This window comes from Phyllostomus discolor, chromosome 13 (genome assembly GCF_004126475.2).
Source record: "Phyllostomus discolor isolate MPI-MPIP mPhyDis1 chromosome 13, mPhyDis1.pri.v3, whole genome shotgun sequence".
Taxonomy (NCBI): Eukaryota; Metazoa; Chordata; class Mammalia; order Chiroptera; family Phyllostomidae; genus Phyllostomus; species Phyllostomus discolor.
The window spans coordinates 43,425,315-43,445,555 of NC_040915.2; the positions used below are offsets into that span (position 1 = coordinate 43,425,315).

The 20,241-nt window shown below is 62.0% G+C and overlaps 1 protein-coding gene across 1 annotated transcript in view; it reads right to left on the reverse strand.

The window, feature by feature from the left end:
- Positions 1-20,241, reverse strand: part of DNAH10 (dynein axonemal heavy chain 10) — a 90,414-nt gene that overhangs the window by 22,566 nt on the left and 47,607 nt on the right. The window contains 22 exon segments of the mRNA XM_036014389.1: positions 702-863; positions 1,783-1,980; positions 3,381-3,461; positions 3,874-4,077; positions 4,575-4,746; positions 6,002-6,190; positions 6,778-6,945; positions 7,208-7,301; positions 8,297-8,469; position 9,019; positions 9,112-9,140; positions 9,142-9,375; positions 10,307-10,368; positions 10,371-10,458; positions 11,634-11,779; positions 12,788-12,907; positions 13,746-13,962; positions 14,271-14,405; positions 15,306-15,428; positions 16,502-16,637; positions 18,283-18,441; positions 19,773-19,891. Coding sequence (XP_035870282.1) covers positions 702-863; positions 1,783-1,980; positions 3,381-3,461; positions 3,874-4,077; positions 4,575-4,746; positions 6,002-6,190; positions 6,778-6,945; positions 7,208-7,301; positions 8,297-8,469; position 9,019; positions 9,112-9,140; positions 9,142-9,375; positions 10,307-10,368; positions 10,371-10,458; positions 11,634-11,779; positions 12,788-12,907; positions 13,746-13,962; positions 14,271-14,405; positions 15,306-15,428; positions 16,502-16,637; positions 18,283-18,441; positions 19,773-19,891 — 3,010 coding nt within the window.

Genomic DNA, 20,241 nt, shown 5'->3' on the forward strand with positions numbered 1-20,241 from the left:
TTGAATAGCGGTCCCCCAGGATTCAAGTCTGCCCATAACCTCAGGGTGTTGCCTTGTCTGGAAGCGTCTTCGCAGTGTAGTCAGCAGAAGGCCGTGCGGGGTCAGGGTGGGCCCTTAATCTAGCAACTGTGTCCTCCTGAGACGGCCACGTGAGGACACAGAGACGCGGTGGGAAGAAGGAAGGTCACGTGACGAGGGAGGGGGCGGCTGGAGCGACGCATCCGCGAGCCCAAGAGCGCCCAGGACTGCCGCCCGCAGCAGAGGCTGGAGGCTCGGCCGAGCCCCCCTGGAGCCGGGGGCGGAATCCCGGCCCTGCCGACACGGCCCTTCCACACGTCTGGCCACCACAGCCGTGAGGGAATAACCTTCTATGTCACCCCGTTTTCAGTGCTTCGTCTCGGCCGCCTCAGGAGACACCTCCGGCGGTATGCCACAGACGCACGGGGGCCCCACCGCCCGACACGGCGCTCTCTCGGGGTCAGTTTCCGCAGCCAGCAGCCGGCGCTGACGGGCGTCCACAGCAGCCCGAGGGCGGCCTTCCCACTCCCGTCAAGCCCGTCAGCCACCGGCCCTGGGTCCCACGTGTGGTGGGTGTCCATGGTCACTACGGGGGCCTGACACTAACTTAGGAAAACATGGCAGCCAAAGGGTCACAAGTGTCGCCCCCGCCACCCCCAGCAGAGCCCCGCCCCGCCGCTCGCCTGTGGCCGTGTTGGAGGCGATCTCGTCCAGCAGGGCCTCGCAGGCGGCAGACTTCTCGGCCAGCACGATCTTCTGCTCCGCCAGCTTCTGGTTCAGCTCGTCCAGCTGGATGGTGGCCTCCTTCAGCTTGTCCAGCCCCCCCTCCAGACGCTTGCACTGAGCTGAGGGAACAGAACGCCGGCACCCACCACCACGGTGGGCGCTGGGCCCGGCACACCCAGCAGCCGCGCCGCCGTTCCTCCCGCCGGGCTCACGGGGAACAGTCCCTCTCGGCACCTCTACTGCCACGTGGGATGGCGCTAGCCAACACGCATCTTTCTTTTCTAACCTGTTTTAAAGACTTTGTTTATCTGTTTTTAAAGAGGGGAAGGGAAGGAGAAAGAGAGGAAAACATCCATGTGTGGTTGCCCCTTGTGCGCCCCCCACTGGGGACCTGGCCCGCGACCCAGGCATGAGCCGACTGGGAATCGAACCGGCCACCCTTTGCTTCGCAGGCCGGTGCTCAGTCCACTGAGCCACACCGGCCAGGGCCGAAATGACTCTCTTTCTGAAAACACCCCTTAATGTGGCCAAGGGCCAGAGCATTTTTAAAAAGCATTTTCCAACAAAAAGCTATGAAAGAATTTAAACCAGAATTTAGAGATTATCTATGTCTATGCCAAAATTTTAGAAGCAATTTTAAAATTTCCTTCAGTATTTCTGATTATGTGTTTCATCTTTCTATAACTTGTACATTACTTTTGGAATTTTTTAGAAGGCTCATATTTTTTTCAATAAATAAACGTTAATAAAAGCGTTTTCCAACAGCGCACTGGGCTGCCATCAAACTATCTCTACGGCAGCGAAAACTTGGAGCTAAGAAAGTTCACAGCCCGACACAGAAAAATAAAAATGAGGGCATGCCAGGGCCCTGCCCACACAGGAGAACCCTTCCGAAACCCAAAATCCCAGCTGTGTCCTGCTTTGCCTCAGCCCCGAGTGCTCCTGAGCTCACGAAGGAACACCTGCTTGAAGAAACGGTCGGAGTCTGGACCATCATAGCTAACAACAATGTCTGCTAACCACCCATTCCCGGCTTACCTATGTTGTACTGCGTTTTCTCGTCCAGCAACTTCGAGTACGTGTTGATAAAGTCGAGGTAGTTCTTGGGAGTCACGTAGTTGCTGCGCCTCAGCTTCTGCAGGAACTGTTTGCTGAACTCGCCCACAGATTCGTGGACCAAAACCACGTGGTCCACCAGGTCCTCTAGATTTTCCGCCGGGATCATCAGATTGTTCCCTGCAGAGAAAGGACCGGGAAACATGCCCCTTAAAGAGAGGAGAGGAGCAGGGCCTGGAGAAGTCACACACGGAGTCCCCACGGGACCCAGCGACCCCACTCCTGGGAGCGTGCCCGAAAGAGTGGAAAACGGACACAAGCAGAGTCCTGTCTGCCGACGCGCACAGCAGCACCGGTCACAGGAGCCCACGCACAGGTGGCCCAGTGCCCCGCGGCAGATGACGGACAAGCTCGGTGTGGCCCGCACCCATGGCAGAATGCCACTCCGCCTCATGGAGGAAGGAGCACCGGCCACAGGCCACACTGAGATCGACCTCCAGCACTCGAACACACGCTGAGCGAAAGCAGCCGGACACGAGAGGACACGCGCCGCATGACGCGACTCACCGGCGGGCACGGGGACGGGGGGAGGTGGACAGGCACGGAGTCTGGGCTACAGGAGGGGAGAAGCCCTGGACGTGGACGATGGTGGCGGCCGCACAACAATGTGAATGCACTTAATGCCACTGAATCGCTTACTTAAAAACCATCAAAGTGGCAATTTTTGTGTTACATGTTTTATCCTTTAAAAGACACAGAAATGTTTTGGAAACAAAAGAGCAACAGTCACTGTTGGTGTGTCTCTGGACCGCAGCACTGCTCCATGCTCTGAAATTTCCTCTGAGAACACAGAAAATTCTCCTCCTTGCTTAGCCCCTGCCCCCCAAAACTGCATTCTTCATGTACAGGGGGAGTAATTATTTATTGAATATGTATTTACAAGGGTGACACTATTAATAAGGTCACCTGGGGTCATAAATCTGCCCAAATTGGGTCCCTAAAGAAGTATTTTCCTGAAGATAAATTAACTTGCTTTCTTATTTCAAAGATTAAAGTTAATAACCAAAGCTTAAGGTATTTGACCCTTTAAAGCAAATTCAGTGCTCACTGATAATCAGTTTATCGAAAGGTCCTTTAGGTTTCTCTTGGGCCAGGGGTCAGCACACAAACATTCAGGCTTTGTGGGTCCCACGGGCTCCGTTACCACAACTCAGCTTTGTGTCTGGAGCACAAAAGCAGCCACAGACAGTACATCTGTCAGCAAGTGAGCCGTGTTCCAGGTCAACTTCATTAACCAAAATAAGCAGTGGACCGCATTCGGCCCACAGGCCGTGGTTTGCCAACTCTGCTTTGGATGATGCCTAATCAATTGTTACCCAAAAGTGTCCTGGTAAGTTCCCTGAAATCTGTTTGAACTACAACACAGTACATACCAAAACACACTAACACGCTAAGACCCCTTCGTGGCCGTGGGGGTTGGCAGTGAAGGGATCTACTGGACCACAGTTCAAACCCAGGAGGATGAAAACCAACTGCTCTGTTATGCCACCAATGTGGTCCCCACACTAGCTGTCACTCACCTAAAAATGACTTGGCGACAGCATGCAGGGCCTGGGGGGGCCAGGGCATGAACCAGTCGATGCCGGTGTTATTCACCAGACCTGGGAAACAGAGAACGTGGGAACAGGGGTCACTCTGCAACCCGAGACGCCGCACGGGGGTCCTTCTGCGCCGCCCCACAGACCGCTGAGTGGGCCAGCCGTGTCCGAGCATGGTTCATCAGAAGCCGGTTTCATAGCCTCAGCACCACTGACAGCCGCGCCGAAGGACCCTGTGTTTGGGGCTGCCTGGGCATGGCAGGGGGCTCGGCGGCACCCTGGGCCTCTGTCGGCTGGACATCAGCAGACTGCTAGCCACCCCATGCTGACCGCCGGAAGTGTCCCCAGGCAGATTCAGGCTGAGGGGCCCGAATCTCCTCCCAGTGACCCGTGGTGTCTGACTTCGCTGGTGGAACCCCAGGCCGCGCACACCCCACCGCGAGGGGACTCACACGGTGTACGAGCCCCAGGGTACCTGGGAAATTCCTGCACCAGGTCCTCAGGGTGTCTCCCACGGGCGACATGCCCAGGACGATGTGCAGGTTGTTGGCGCTCTTGTTCACGAAGTACTGCCATACGGACTCCTTGGCCAGGCCCAGACCCTGCTTCAGAGCCTCCTGTCCCACCTGACCGAGGATGGACTCCTTCTCCTCCTCCGTGAACAGCGCGGGCACCATTCCTGGAGAGCACAGCGGGCCGGGTCCCCTGAGTCTCGGGCCCCCGTCTCGGCAGGCACTGGACGACAGAGGCAGTGGCACGGGAAGATCCCAGAGAGCAGGGCTGGGCTCCCACCTCTGGCGCCCAGGGCTCGCCCGCTCTGAGCCCCGTCTCCTTGTCCGGGAGTTGGGGGTGCAGAAGCCGCCCGCCTGCCTGGGAGGTTATTGTGAGCATCAAAGCAGGGCTCCCAATGGGGGCAATTCTGCCCCCCCAAGAGACACTCGGCAGTGTCTGAAGACGTCTTTGGTCATCACAACTTGGGTGTCGGGGGATCGCTAATGGCCTGTCATGCGCTGGTGGGCACCGGCCCCTGGCCAGCCCACCTGGCGGCGACGGCCTGAACATGGCCTCTTCTGTGGGGACGGACAGGTGATGGACAGGCGCAGCACTCCCCCGTGGGAGCCCGCGGAAGGCCGAGCCCGGAAAGCCGGCCCCGCCTGGCGCCCGGCCCCGCGGTACCTGAGGTCAGCATGTTGTTGATGAGCTCCAAGAAGCCCTCCTCAGCCACGTGGGCGTCCGTGAACAGGAAGATCATCATTTTGTTCTCGATGCCGAGCTTCAGGTAGAGGCTCTTCAGGTCCTCCCGGAAGTTGTTCTCGGAGTAGCCTCGGCTCAGGAGGATCTCAAACACCTGCCGGCCGGAGCACAGCGGGCGGTTGCGTGAGCCGCCGGGCCAGGGGTGAGGACCCCTCGGGGGTGAGGACTGCCCGTGGAGCGGAGGTGCGTGTTCGCGGGGGCCATCAGGCTGTGCAGCCGGCGGAGAAGGACGTGTGAGAGCACAGCCAGAGGACGCGGGCCGTGTTGACAAAAGACCATTGAGTGAGAAATGCAGAACAGGGGCCTCGCCGCCGGGCCCGCTCTCCACCTGCAGAGGCTGCGCACGTGAGGGGCCCGTGGGCACAGCGAGCGCCACTGCGAGGCCCTGAGGACCCCCGCCTGGTGCTGGCGGGGGCGTGGACCTGCACAGACGCTCCGGGAAATGAGCCGGCGGTCTCTCGGAGGGACGAGCAAACACAGAGCTGCCGGGGCCCCGAGAGCCCGTGCTGAGGGGTGTGCCCCAGCGAGAACTCGGGCGCCAGCGTGTGTGTGTGTGCGTGAGCGTCCACGGCGGCGTCACTCACGGTAGCCGAGGGGCGGGGACAGCCCGAGTGCCCGCCAGACACTGGCAGGCAGACAAAGGGCGGTGTGTGCGCGCACGTGGTGGCGCGCGGAGACGCGGGGGACACCTGGAAGCGCCGGGCCGTGTGAGCGAGGCCGCACCACAGACCGGGGCACGCACTCCCGTCCGTGGGGGATGTGCAGAACGGGGCGTCCATCGGTCAGACAGCAGCTAGTGGCGTTGTGGGGGGGGCGGTGTGGGAAGGGGGGGACAGCACCAAAGGGTACGAGGTTTCTTTGTGGGTGTGGGGTGAGAAAACTGCCCTAAAACAGACGGAGGTGACGGCTGCACGGTCTGCGAATCTACCGAGAAGCGCGGAACTGTACACTTCACATCGGCAAGGAGTGCGGCCTGCGAATGCTCTCTCCGTGACGCTGTCTTCAAAGACCGACCCGGAGCACCACCCAGCACGGGCTGTGCAGCCACAGCAGGCAGCCGGCCGCCGACCCGAGCGCGGGCCCCCGGGCCGGGCCCGAGCCCCTCCACCTGGGGGCTCACACCGGACTCCCGGCCTCGACACAGCCTCCACTCCAGAGCCAGGACGAGGACTCGGCGCTGCAGCTGCGCGGCCGGGTCAGCACTGAGCCCCGACAAGCACCCGCTTCGTGCTCCACGAGAACGCCACGTCGTGACCGTCCCCGGACTGCCCCAGCACTGCACGGGCAGCCAACGGCAAGGACGGGCGCATCGGACCTGTTTCTGGGGTGGGGGGTGGGGGACACCTCACCTCATAGCCAGCCGTGAAAGCAGCCAGCCGGGCCAGAGACTGCTTCCCGGAGCCCCCGACGCCCACCAGCAGGGCGTGGCCGCGGTCCATGCGAATGATGCGGTGCACGCGCGTCAGGTGCTCCAGGGCGTCGTCGAACAGGACCAGGTTCATCCTGGTGTTGCTCTCGTTGTACTCCTCGAGGATTTCCTGAGTTTAAAAAGTGCCAGGTAATGGGGAAAATACAGTAAAAAACAAGTACGATATTGAAACACATAAGTAACTAAAAATGAAAAGAATCCCAGGGCCCCTGGGTTTGCAGAGGCAGCCTCTGCCCTTTGTCTGGGGGGGATTAAGAATGGGGGAGCACTTCCGCTCAGTGCGGGCAGCGGTCCAAGTAACTGAACCACCAGGGTCTACGGGACCGAGCGCAGCATTCGGGGCCCAGGCTCCCCTTTGCTGGCTGGCTGGCTGCAAGGCTCCCCTCGAGAGTCAAGATGAGAATGAGCGATGGAGCCGGGTGAGTGGCCCCCAAACTCGGCCGTGCACCAGGACCCAGGCCCCTCCCTGGCCTGGTGAAGGCAGGGCCTGTGAGCCCTGGGGTCTGTGTGTGCTTCACAAATTCCTCAGGTCACTGCCGAGCGCCACGGGCCCTGGGGACCCCTGGGTTAGACATGAGCCTGTGTCCTGAGCCCGGACAGAGGGAGGCCCAGGGGCTCCTCCCAGCTCTGCCCCCCCCCACCCCCGGGCGTCCCTGCAGCGCGCGGCTCCTCCGAGGAGGCGAGCCCCGCCTGCACCTGGAACAAAGCCTTGGCCGCCTCGTAGTCCTGGATGTCTTCGTAGATGCGCGTCTCCTCGTCGTGCAGCGCCATGCGGAAGTCCCCGAACAGGATCGGGTCCCTCATCACCACCTCCACGTCGTCCTGGAAGTGCTCCGTGACCAGGTCGCGGATGAGCTCTTGCACCTGACAGCAGCAGAGGGCGGTGGGCGGCACTTACCGGGAAGCGCCTGTGCCAGGGTCATGGGGCGTGCGTTTACTTCTCCTTCCCGGTCGCTACCAGGTACTTAACGCCCCCCCTCCGGCCCCCCTCCTTTACAGGCTGACTCTCATTTCTGGTGTCTGTTTACTACATGTGCAACACGTCGGGTTTCTAGTGCTGTTTTCCACTCAGAGGGGAATTCTGACGTTAGTTTTGTGACTGCTGTGTCGGTTCTGATGCACTGACCAGCTGCTTGTCCGCTTCGTTGATCAGTCGGTCATGGAAGACCCGCAGACACTCGTTCCTCCAGACCCTCACCATCTGCGTCACCGTCTGGAACCTGCGTGGGCGGGGCGCGGTCAGCCAGGGCGGCCACTGGAGGAGGCGGGGTAAGCCTCCGGTCTGCAGAGGGGCTCCCAGGGTGCGGAAGGACAGCGTTCCGCCGGGCCCGCCCCCGCTGGGCTCACGTCACGAGCGGACAAATTCAGGGTGCAGACCACCGCGTGGTGTCGACTGACCCTGAGGCAGGGGACAAAGGGGCATCATCTGCAAACGACACTCGACACTCTCGGCACCAAGTGACCATGGCTCCCGCTCCGGCTTGGTGGGAACTCGTGAATTTAAAGGCAGCACGGGGCACTGGCGGCTCCACCTAAGAACCGGCTCCATCCGTGCCAGATCTGGAGCTTTCTCTGGTTTCCGGCAAGGAGCCCCCACTCCACTCTAAAGGCGGGGAGCCTGAGCCGCCATTGCAGCCCTCACGAGCGCCCGAGAGCCGGTGTGGGTGGGTGGAAAGGCCTTACTCCAGCAATATGATGCGGATTCCTGACGGGACTCCATCCTTGCAATGCACACAGACTGAAGCATGCCTCACTGGGAGGGCGTGCGTCTGGTTTTAAAGAGAAAATCTGTACACCCAGGCGGAAGGCCCTTCTGTCCTCTGGGCCTTCTTCCCCCAGACACACCACAGAGCCGATCTGAACTGGAAACAGTCCAGTCACACGAGCAAAAGGCACCATACGGGCAAATCCAGACTTCAGGACCACGGCAAGAAGCCAGCGAGCGGTCTCAGCGGGGGACACGCCTGTCCACATGGCCACCCCGCTGCCTCTCCTGGCCCACCTGCCTTCAGCTCGAGGGCTTACAAGGCAGCGGGCCCCATGTCAAGCATGTAGCTCTTCTCTTCTTTCCACGTGACCAGAGGACACGGAGCGACCCACCGACACACTGACTGACGGACTTCGTCCGTGAGTCCCTGTCTGACTTCCCTTGAGAGAGTAAGAAAGGCCGTTGCCCCGCAGCACGCGACCCCTTCAGGGCACGGCGCCAACTCACCGCTCGGGGTTGGTGAGGACCAGCCCGTGGAAGACCCGCGAGAGGTCGCGCAGGTTGAAGATGTAGTGGAACTTGGACGGGGTGGGGGGCAGGTCCTGCACGATGCTCGTGTACAGTGCCAAGGTGCAGTGTGTCAGCTGGTCGCTCACGGCCGCGATGCTCTCGTGGAACACCTGGGGAAGGAGGCCACCCCGCCCTCAGAGGCCGCCCCGGGGCGGGGGAGAGAAGCAAGCCGCGGCCAGTCCGCTCGGCAGACGGCGGGTCCTCCAGGAAGGGGACTGGGCACCGGCCGAGACACGGACGGGCCCCGAGAGCACGACGCCGAGCGAGGGACACCAGACACAGAGACCGCATGCTGCGTGACCCCGTTTACAGGAGACGCCCAGGCGGGGAAATCCAGGGGCTGGGGGTGCGGCTGCTTTTAGGGCAGTGAACGCATCCCGGAACTACACAGCAGGGGCAGGGCCATAAACTGCTGTGAACGGACCACACGCCACTTAATCACACGCCTGAGAACGGTTACGGTAACTGATCTCATGTGGGTTTTGCCGCCATTTTTACAGAGGAGACAAAACATACTGAAGGAGAAACTCACCATCTGGCCTGCCTCTGCCCCTGGATTCCCACATTGGACGGGTCAGCCGGTTGGGAACCCGGCCCCGGGCTGGGTCTCACCGGAAACGCTGTTTCACAGGCCCTACAAGTTCATGGGTGCTGTGCACGCTGCACCGGCATGAGCAGGGCAGGTCGGCCCCGGGCACCCCCACCCCCAACACGGGGCCCGGTCAGTCAGACTGCTAATCAAAGTGCATTACGAGGTGTGGCCTTTCAGGATGGAGAAGTAAAATCAAATGCAGAGACTCCTCCGAAGGAAACGGAACGTGGGAGAAGACACTGAACAGCGAAATAAACCTCAGGTCCACCTCGTTGCGGCCGCCCCCGGCTTTCCCCATCGCAGCCAGAAAGCCAAGGTCTCGAATGCTTTTACAGTTCAGCTCCTTCCCGCGGTCGTACAAGTAGCCTTTCTCCAACAGCAGCTTCAGCAAGGCGATGGGCTGCTGCGTGCCGTACTCGTCCACCTGGGTGTTTCCACGGAGAAGGAGGCCATGGTCAGAGAGCAGAGCCAGCGACGCCTCTGCACCCCGCTTCTCAAAAGTCCGCAATCGTATGTTCATCTGTACTTCGCTCCCTCTGCAGCCTGCAAGCTCCACGGGGGCTGGCACTACGCACAGGTCACTCATCGCTGCACAACACCGGTGCTAGGGGCCGCTCAGTAAACACAGGCTCATTGGAGGGGTGGACAAGCCGGTGTGTGGATGGATGATGCGTGGATGGAGGGTGGACGGATGGATGGATGCAGGGTGGACGGATGGATGGATGGAGGGTGGACGGATGGATGGATGGACAGGTGCTTGGATGGATGATGGATGGGTGGATGATGGACGGGTGGATGATGGACGGATGTATGCATGGATGGATAGATCCTGGCTTTGCATACAGTCCTTCTAAAAGACAGGTTTTTGGGGGGAAACGGTTCAGTAGAAACGATATAAATTTAAACGCCAGTACTAAGAAAACTTTGCAACTCTCAGGCTCTGGCCCCAGAAACACACCCATCACAGGTGCTTAGTCCCCCCCCCCCCGCCCCGGTAAGTGCAGAGGAATCCTCGGGGAGTGTCCGCCCACGTGCTGCCCGTGTGTGGGGGGCTGAGAACAGCCCTCTCGTCAGACGGACCGCTCCCTTGGAAACCACTCGCTCAAACGCGCGCTGGGCACGGTCCAGAGGCCCCCTGCCTCACTCTTTTCAGAAACAGAGGAGCACAACCACAGAGGAAAAGGCTCCCCGTGCAGGAAGAGCATCCCCGGAACTCGGTCTCCCAGGCTGGCTCCCCGCAGCCCGCGCCCTGCAGACCTTCCGCAGCGTGCAGGCGGGGGTCCACACGCACGGCACTGCCCACACACGCAGCACCCGGCCCCTCCCCCCCCCCCACACCCGGAAGCACCCCCTACCTTGGGCATGTTCATGTCGTCCATGAACACCAGCATGCGTTTTCCCATGGGGGGCCCGTAGTGTCTTTGGTTCGTTTCTCCACATTTGTCTCCAAGTTCCTCTGGATGTCCAGGGACGTGGTGCGGGAGGAGAAGCTGACCATTAACACGATCTGCAGCAGGGAGGGACGCTCCAGAGGTCAGTCCTCTCCTCCCGGCGCGGGCGGTGGAAAGCTCGAGCGCGAGCCCCCACCTCTTTCACGGACTCCGGGGGCCGGGGCTAGCTCGGTAAGGGCCAGGCCTCGGTGCCTGCGCACCGTCAGTTTTAGGCGCTGGGAACAGGAACCCCCTTTCCCTCTGGCAGGGCCGCGGAGGCGAGAACGAGCTGCCATGTGAGCCTTGGGGACACGACTTGGGGGACTGGGGGGTCTTGGCTCCACGCAGTCCTAGCCAGGCAACTTCAAAAAGTCGTGCAGCCTCTCCGAGCCTCGTCTTTCCCATCTGGGGATGGTTTTAATGAGGCTGCCGGGGCCGCCTCCCAGGGGACCGCATGATGCGATGAGGAACACAAGGGCAGTTGCAACTCGACGAAGCAACAGTCAAACATAAGCCCTAGCACGCCCGCCGTGCCTGACAGATGGGTCATGGGAGCGCGACCGCCCTCGGTCCCCTCTCCGAACCGACTGCTGAGAGGAAGGGGAGGGAGCACCGGGTCCCCGTGAGGGAGCACGTCCTCACGAGCAGGGGCCCCAGGCCTCTCCCCGTGCTTCTCAGAGCCAAGTCCCCGGACCCGGGGCCCCACACCTCAGGCGTCGGAATCGCCTTGTGCACTCAGCGCCATGGGCCCTGTTCTCAGAGTGGCCCGTTCGGTGGATCTGGGGCAGATCCGCAAGTGCTCAGGGGATGCTGCCGGTCGCCCGGAGAACCCGCGCCCCAGACAGCCCCTCCAGCTGAGGGCCCAAGTACAGGTGCACAGGAGCTGCACGTGTGGGAGCCGAGCATGATCTCCCGACGGTGACCGCGTGGGCCGTGCCTTGCTGGGCCCGGAAGCACTGGCGCCGAATCCCTGCCCAGATGACAGGCCCTGTGGAGGGCGCTCCGGAGCGCCGCCCCCCCGCTGCCGGGCTCCCCAGGCCCGCAGCTCTCTCCGGCAGTGCACACCCCCCTCCCCCATGCCCTCCCACAGTGACAGCCGAGAGCTCGGCAAGCCACGTCTGCACGTGCCGGGATGTGGGTGAGCACGCCCCCATGGGCAAGCCCAGCCCGTCCACCCCGGGAGAGGCCCCTGTGAAGCCCGTGGGTGGACACCCCCGCCGTCTCCGGCCCGGTCAGCACCACGGGGACTCACATTGGTCTCCTCGTTGAGGTTTTTGAGGAAGTTCTGCGTGGTGGCCGTCTTCGAGGTGCCGGACTCCCCGACCAGCAGCACGGGCTGCTTGATCTTCACCATCTGCTGCAGCACCCAGGTGAGGCGGGTGGTGTCCACCGTGTGAACTGCGGAGCACAGCACGGACGGGGCGTCACAGGGACTCGGGGGCGTGACAGGGACGCCGGCGAGTGAGCATCGGTGACACGGAGCTTGGCAGAAACTCACAGACCCCATAAAAAGTGTCAGCGGAAACCTGACCTGTGGCCCAGGTACAATCTTCTCAGAAGCTCGCTTCCCCAACCGCTGTCTTTAAAACCGCTCTGTGGAGTACGACGTGTGCACTGCAAAACCCCCCCACTTTGAGGGGGCGACTTCCCAAGGCTGCTCATCCCTCAGGCCGTGGACCCAACGCTGCAGTCCAGGCGCAGACCAGTCAGGCCCACCCCCTGCTCCCCAGCAGGGCCTCCCTGCTGCTCACGCCACTGACGAACCTACAGGCCCCGCTCTCCTGCCCCACTACCTCCTCTGAGGAGAAAATGAAACCCTGAACTTGGGCCTGGCTCGCTCGGCACTGGCAGTTTCTAATTCTGATTGCTTCCTGAGAACCTCACTCTCCATGAGCCAGCACCAGACCCCGGTTGTGGGAGCCCGCCAGCCTCTCTGTGATCTGAGCACCTGGGGGGGGGGGGGCGCCTCAACGTGGCTCCCGGGGAAACACGCAGCTGCCGAACATCGCTCACAGGGCAGCGGCGGTCACAGCACCCCGCGTGGCCTCGTCCTCTCCTCTTTTCCTCCCTCCCTCCCAGCCCAGACAGCAACGGGAGGGGAATGGAGCCGCACCCAGCCCAACCTCACCCTCCCACCCCACCCGCCCGCCCACCGGTCGGGACGGGCCTGCCCCAGGAAGAGTGAGAGTCGCAGACGCGGGAAGCAGCCCGGAGTCAGCGGCCCCAGGACAAGTCCAAAGCGCCACCCTCCGGGCAAGGCCCAGGTCTCGCTCTCCTGTCTCTCCCCGTTGCCGTCAGGGTGGGGCCCCGAGTGCCCGAGAGACCACGGGTCCCCACCTCCCCCTCACGGACTGAGTGAGAGCCGCACACTCTCCCACCAAGGACAGGGGCTCGGGCCCCACTCACCCAGGATGTCAATGAACTTCTTCTCGCGGGAGTGAGCATACTCGGGCACTAAAGCATTCCACGGGATCCATCTCCTCTGGTCGGGGTCAAAGTGGAAGTCGTACAAGGTCGGGAGCTGGCCTGCAGAACACAGCGGTCCGCTCCACATGGGTCACAGACCGCGGCGGAAACACGCCGTCGCCCTGCCTGCACACGTATCTGACTCGAGCTCACGCTCCACGTCCCCAGGACGGCAGCCGCACTGGGGGCTTCCCACTCCCACCCTCCCCGCTCTGGACCGACTCCGCTCCCTCCCTGGCAGAGCCGCACCGAGCGGTGTGAACCACCGCGGCCCGCCCGCCGGGGAGAGGCTCGCCGAGCCCTTCCCTGGGCACGCAGCAGCAGCGGGCAGGCGGCTCTGGCCCCGACTCTGAGCGGCCGGCGCGCTGTGCGGCAGGAGGCAGAGACAAGCACACAGGCGGTCTCAGCACCGAGTGCTGAGCTCTTGAGGTGGGTGGCAGGCGCCCCGTGAGGCGTCTCGCCAGGTGGGCGGGGGGAGACTGAGGGGCACTGGGTGCGGCAGGGGGCGTGGGGAGCCTCGGCCCACCCCTGCACCCACACGCTCCGTGCTGTCCTGCTGATGGAGGACAAGGGTGCTGTGCAAACCCAGCTTCGGGAGAAGGTCCTCATGCACCCCCCCCATGTGGGCTGCCGCGCCACACGTGCTGGGGCTGGCAGGGCTGGCAGGGCTCCTCGAGAAAGGCCACCCGAAGGGGCTGGGCTTCCGCTGCAGCAGGTCACGCACAGAACTTCCCCTGAGGGTACCACCGGGTGCTCTGACCACTGCCCGCTCCTCCACGGAAGCAAACATGCTGGAAAGCCCACACGCTTACAATGGAAAAGCAAAGTCAAGGTCGCTTCCTCTAAAAACCAACCTAAAGTATTCTGAGCAGGGGAACAGGAAACCCTCGGTTCCCACCTGGCAGTTCCCCGGGTTTGGCCCAAACCCCGTCCGCCTCAGCGGAGGGCAGAGAGGCGAGACGTTTGACACAGTCGTCGAACCTGGCCCGGCCGTCGTCCAGCAGGGCCGCGCCCAGGGAGCAGCACAGGGCCTCCAGGAAGTAGCACTCCAGGAGGTCGGGGTCCTCGGTCTCTCCTTCCAGGAGGGCGTCCAGCACCCGGGTCAGCTGGGTCACCTGGTTCACGGGGAAATACCCAGGTCGGCCCCTGGAGGCCCTCACACCTCCCCGCCACACGCCCGCCCGGGGTCAGCTCTGGTTCTAAGTCCCAGGGCCCCAGTCCCGGAGCCCGCCACTTGGAACCCCCGGCCCGCCCTGCTGGCCCAGACGGACGGAGCGCACCCCGCGCAGGGTCCCACAGGGCGGTGCTGTGTCGTCCCCATCACAACCCGCGACGTGCCGCCTACCCACTGGGCATCTCTGTTCCCCCACTCCCCCACCCCCCCAGGGGAACATCCTCTCGGCCAGCGGGGCGCGTCTCTCACCATGTTCAGGTCTGTCTGAGGAACTATCATCTTCAGCTTCTCTCCCTGCCTCCCGTCCACCAGGCCCTCCACGATCATGTCGACGAGAACGGGCACGTACTTCTCAAAGAGAGTCTGCAAGCAGCTCTGGTCCGCCTGCCGAGGGCCGAGTGCCGAGGCGTCCTCAGGGCCCTCCGTCTGCGCCGCAGCCGGCGCGGGGCCCCTCTCCCGGCGGAGGCAGCGATGGCCCTGGGGCCGGCGGGCCCCCAGCACCTCATTCCCATGGGACCGCCTCCAGGGGTCCCCTCGCGCTTCCCGGTCTCGCGGTCCTTCTACGGACACACCCACGTCCCTCGGACATGTCGTCGTGGTGTCCTGGGTGTGGTCAGGCCACAGCCTTCCCATAATTGTCCCATCCACCTCTGTGCCTTTCCATGAAGCCCACTGCTAAGACAAGACATGCTGCGGAGCAGCCTCGTGACCCGTCACAAGGTTCAAAGTGAAATGAAGTCATCGCATTTCCGTGCCTAACAGGCCAGGCGCTCCGCATGCTGCTGTCACCCAGGTGAGCAGAAGGGAGGGGCCGGGCATCTCCTGGAGACAAGTCTCCGCAGAGCCAGGTGGGCCGAACCAGGGCAGCCCCTCCAAACGATGAGGCCAGCCGGGCCCGCCACCGGTGTTTGTATGTGAAGTTTCCCCGGTGCACGGCTGTGCCCGTTCACACCCCAGCGGCAGAGCTGAGCAGTCACAGGAGAAACCACAGGACCCACCGAGTCTGGAGTCCCTCTCTGCACCCCGTGCGGAGAAACCGCGTCCGTCCCTCGTGCAGACGCTGACCGGAACCAGCAGCTCTCTCGCTGGCTGCCGGTCGTCTAGAAACCCAGTAAACCTGCCCTCCTTGCTTTCGTCCAGTTTACTGATAACATTAAGTGCTCAAGATCATGACGGGTCAAGGCCAAGGTCATGGGCTTCAACTACAAACATCTGTCTGGGCTATGTTTACCCAACTGCCCACCACTGCTACCAGCTGTAAACTCGTTTTAGAGGTAAGCTCACCTTGTTTTGTATTTGGTTAACCCACTTCTTCCAGTACGGCTGATACTTCAGGTTCTTAGGGTCCACGTAAACCATTCCGCACCGAGACACGGTGGCGGGGGAGGCGTACTGTAAGTCTCCGACCTGGAGGAAAACAGAAAACCACTCCCGTCTGCAGCCGTGAACACCGGGACTGCACATTCAGAAGTCTCTGCTCGTGCCAGTTGTCACAACTGCAGAGAACCCAAGTCACACGCAGGTTGGCACGGCTCTCGTGAGGCTTCCAACCGAACGCTCGGGCGTGTCGGGGGAGACCATACATCTCGGACGCAGAGCCTTTTAAAGTTTCCTATTGCTATAAAATGAACGTGAAAGCTAACAGGCTGCAGAGCACCCGACGGAAACCGAAACGTACAGAGGGGAAAACGAGCTATCCAAAATCGCACCACCAGGAAGCGAGCACTGCCACGGAGTGCGTACCTGTGAACCCCTCTTCCGTCGTGTCTTTTTAGCACAGCGGGGGTTGGGCAGTGTAAAACTCAGTGTGTGTGCACCCAAGGCAGCGACCCGAACACACCTGTCCCTTTCCCAGTGGGACGGCGACAGGCACAGCCGCGCCGGCGCAGACACGCTCTGGGCCCTTGCTGAGCTAGCAGGACAGCGAGTCTCGGGCCCACAGCTGCAGGACGGGCGCAGAGGGTGCGGCAGAAAGTCCAAAAAAGTGAAGAGAGGAGGGAAGCGAATGGTGTGAGAGCAAAAGCAAGGCGGTGACAACTCCAGGCCAAAACGAAAGGCTCTGGAAGGACGTGAACAGAATCACGGCGCACTAGCCGGCTCCCCGGCAGAGACGTCCGTGTTCAAAACAGCGTGCGTGCTGGGTCCGGGCTCCACGGCCTGAGCGGCGTCGCACTTCCAGGGGGGAGGCAGGCCGGCAGCATCAGTCACCAGACGGCACCCAGACTGGGTGGGGGGAAGGGGCGGGGCAGGTCGCTGAGCAGGTGAGCACAGAGGCCGGGGTGGCAGGGGAGGAGCAGCGAGCTCTGGGGCGCAGCGAGGAGGGGGGAGGGGGAGGGGGAATCGAGGGCCGGACTCGTCGTGACCTCTTCTCCATGGTTTGAGTTTTCCGTGATCACCTGTGCTGACTCCCACTTTAACGAACATTTAAAGTTTCAACTGAAAGAAAGACATCGGTTCAAGGTTCCTTTTCTACGACTTGCCTCAAAGAGCAGAGCACAGTGCGCCTGCAGCCGGATGCGCTCGCCGTTGGCCAGGGTCAGCAGCTTGTTGTCATCCATCACGGAGTTCATGTTCTCCACCCACAGAGCGTCCACGTCGCCGTCGAACAGGATGTACCTGCAGCGCCCGGGGACAGAGCCACGGCTGTGGGCCCGGCTCCCCGCGGGGGGACTCCGGGCAGCGCCCCGTCCCTGCTGCACGGCGCCCCCAGGGCTGCCCGGCCAGGCCCCGCGACACAGCCCTCTGCTCGGTCCCAAGGTTTGACCCGTAAGACGGAAAGGAGGAAAATACATAAAAACTGAGTTAATCACCAACTTTTGAGAATCAGGCAACTGGAAGGTCTGACGACACAGACCTGCATGCCTGCCTGGGGACAACATGCCGGTGCCCCTTGGGGACAGAAAGCGTCACAGTCGACCTCATTCTTGTCTTTTCCTCGATTACAGCTGAAGCTGAGTATTGCTTGCATGAGTTTCCGGCCTACAGCCAGCAGCTACACTTACGTAGCTCACACAGCGGCCCCCACGGTGAGTCCGCACCCACCTGGCCCAGACAGTTGTGTATTACTGACTACGTTCCCTGCGCTGTGTTTTAAGCCCCGTGACGGTTCCGTAACACCTCATTCTTTTAAATCTGACACTGCGCGTCAACTGTTCTCTGTCACTGATTGTGACACCTCGTTTTCCTACGGTAAAATGAAGAGAAAAGGGGAGTATTTAATATACCCCCGTGTACTGGGTTCCACCGCGGCCCCTCAGAAGGTACACCCATCTGGAACCTGTGAACGTGACCTTGGGTCAGGCGGGGTTCCCTACCTCGGCCCCACCTGACCCCACCGTCCAGAGCGAAGCCCACCACCGAGGGAGGTTCCGAGGAGACACGGGGACACCACGCCAGTGCCGCGCGACTCCTGCACGGACGCGCGGTCTGCTCCCACAAGGAGGGTGCGCCCCACGAGCCCCGGCCCCCCGGCCCGGAGCCGTCTGTACAGCAGCTGGCATGCAGTCTTCCAGAACATCAAGGCCATGGAAGAAGTCGAAGGCAACCCGACGCACTTCGGGAAGTTAGAGGACACCGGAGAGACAGGACACCGAGTCCAGTGGGCCCAGACCCCGGGCCGACTCGGAACGGGAGAATCACCGAAAAGAGGCGGTTCCACAAGCCACTCGCTGAGAGCCAGGCGCTTCTTTCCGGTGGTTTCGTTAACGGGTCGGAGAGCGCAGAACCAGGCCCGCCCCTGGGCTCACCTGAGAGGTGTCACAGGAATAGCCGACACCAGGGGCGGCTCTGACCCGACGTGCCAACAGCACTCCTGCTCTCGGCTTCGAGCCACCCACACCGGCACAGCGTGCCGTGCCGTGACGTGAGCACCGCGAGCGTCACCAACCGCCTCTACTCATGAGAAAGTGCAGCTTGCGAGGGTGTTCTAGCCCTTTCTGTGACACTTCGCTGCCCTCCCTTGACTTCCGTGCGGCCCGGGCAGCCTGGCCTGCTGGCTGTGTTTAAGGGCCGAGGGTCCGACAGCCCAAGTTCTGACCCCTGCCCTCGGGGCAGGCCCTCACCTCCCCTAGGTCTCGGTGTCCCCTGTGGCGAGCGGGGATGCTCGCAGGTGAGGGACTGAGCGGGACCACACATGGAGACCCGAGACGGCACCGGGCGCGTCTCGAGCCGAGGGCCCGGTCCCGCCATCTGCCCGCGCGGGGAGCCTAGCCGACCGGCCCGCACCAGCGCGGGCACCCTTCCCCGGCCCGCGGACACTCACTTCCGCTCCTTCTTATCCGTCGGCTTGTTGATCTCCCTGAAGATGTTGGACAGCACCCCGTCCGTCCAGTCCCGCGTGGTGGGGTCCAGGATGCCGTAGAGCTCGATGACGCTCACGGCTTTGGGGTTCAGGATGTAGAGCTTTGTGGTCAGCCCAAGCCTAGGTCACAAGAGAGGATTCAGGGGGGCTGCATGCACCCAGAGGGCCACTCGGGGCCACCGCGCACGGGTCACACGTTTGGATCTCATGTGACATCTGAGACGCAGTCCACACAGACTCTCCCCTGGGCTCCCCCCTCGCTGCAGGGAACCGCCCTTCACCGAGACCACGGCCCCCGCACGAGTGAGGTCTGAACCAGGGCTGGGCTCTGCCTCTGGAGGACACGGAGAAGCTGACTTTCCTGTATACTGCAGTTCACGCCTATCCCACATTCGTGCACGTGACCGGCTACACCAATGTTCCATGACTGGGGCGAGGGAGAGAAGTCAGCCATCGGGACAGCACCCTGACGTTTAATCCTTCGTGTTTACAGGGTGACCGCTGCTCCACACTGACTTCCTAAATCACGTGGTCAGGGTGCTCCCCACAAAAACACCTGTGAGTCCCACAGTGCCGTGGGATTAGCTCGTCTACAGAAAACTAAAGTTCCCAAAAACCACAGTTCGTAACTAATGAAACACAACAATAAAAGTAACAGTGGCGCACACACACACACACACACATTCATAATCGCCCTGAGAGTCAGCTAACGAGAAACGGACTAAAGAACAGAGCACGGGACGGCCCCGGCACAACCCGCTTTCGACCCGGAAGCCGCCGCCCACTGGCCCTCTCGTGAGGAACACCAGCAGTCGGAGGTGACCGTCCCTCACTGGGTGTTACAGGCTGTCTGCACGTGTTAGAGTCCCAGGCTCCCCAGGCCCGACCTGAGCTTTGCTGGGACGCTGGTGCCACACACAGCCTTTCTAGAGTCTGGTTATCGCTCAGGAGAAGAGCGAGGAGCCGGGAAGCCCGTGCTCCCTCGGAGGGCAGGGCAGGTCCCTACGGGTCTCTGGGACTTGGCGTGCGGGGTCCCTGCACGAGGAGCCGCACGGCCCCGGCAGGGCTGGCGGGGGTGAGGCGCAGAGGGAGGGGGCGCTGTCTCCGGTCACGCTGCTGCCGGGAGTGCTGTGCCAGGATGGGGGTCCTCACTTACTCTAAAAGAGCAATCTGAACACCAGGAAGCAGGAGGTAAGTTAACTTTTCAAACACCCTCGTGAGACTGTCTGGGGGCACTCGTTCCGTTCAGTCTGACGCACAAGTCACCAACCTGACTTTAAAACACGTGCAATACACCAGCCACAAGTAACAAGTAACAATGCGACAAGGGTGAAAGGGTGTTGGGACAAAACGAACCTCCCAGGCAGTCAGAGAGCAACGAGGGGCAGGGAACGCTGCCACCCACGGTACCGTAAGGCCACCCAGCCACCGCCCCACGGGGTCCCACTCACTTGGTCTGGGCCTGGCACAGAGCGTTAATGACCACGGACTTGCCCCCGCCCGTGGGCCCCACCACCATGGTCGTGTGGCGGGTGAGCATGGTCTCGTACATCTGAACGACTTTATCCACCTGTAGGACAGAACGCAGGGCTGGGTTCAAACCACTCTTTCTTAGACAGCTTCACGGAGCTTTAACTCACCTCCCATACAATTCACCTTAGGAAAGTGGACAAATCGATGACTTCTAGTGCACCCGAAGGGTGTGCTCCGTGTCACTGCCTGCCATCACCCCGCTCCCCATGAAAGGCCCTGTACTCACTACCCCGTTCTCTCCCAGCCCCCTCCTCGGGCCGGGCTCCCGCTCGTCCACCCTCGGTCTCTGCCTGTGCGGGAATGACGTCAGCGGACGCACACAAGAGAGGCGTGGCCTGCATCCACCCGGCAGCAGGCGCCAGCCCTCCACTGCTCACAGCCGAGCCA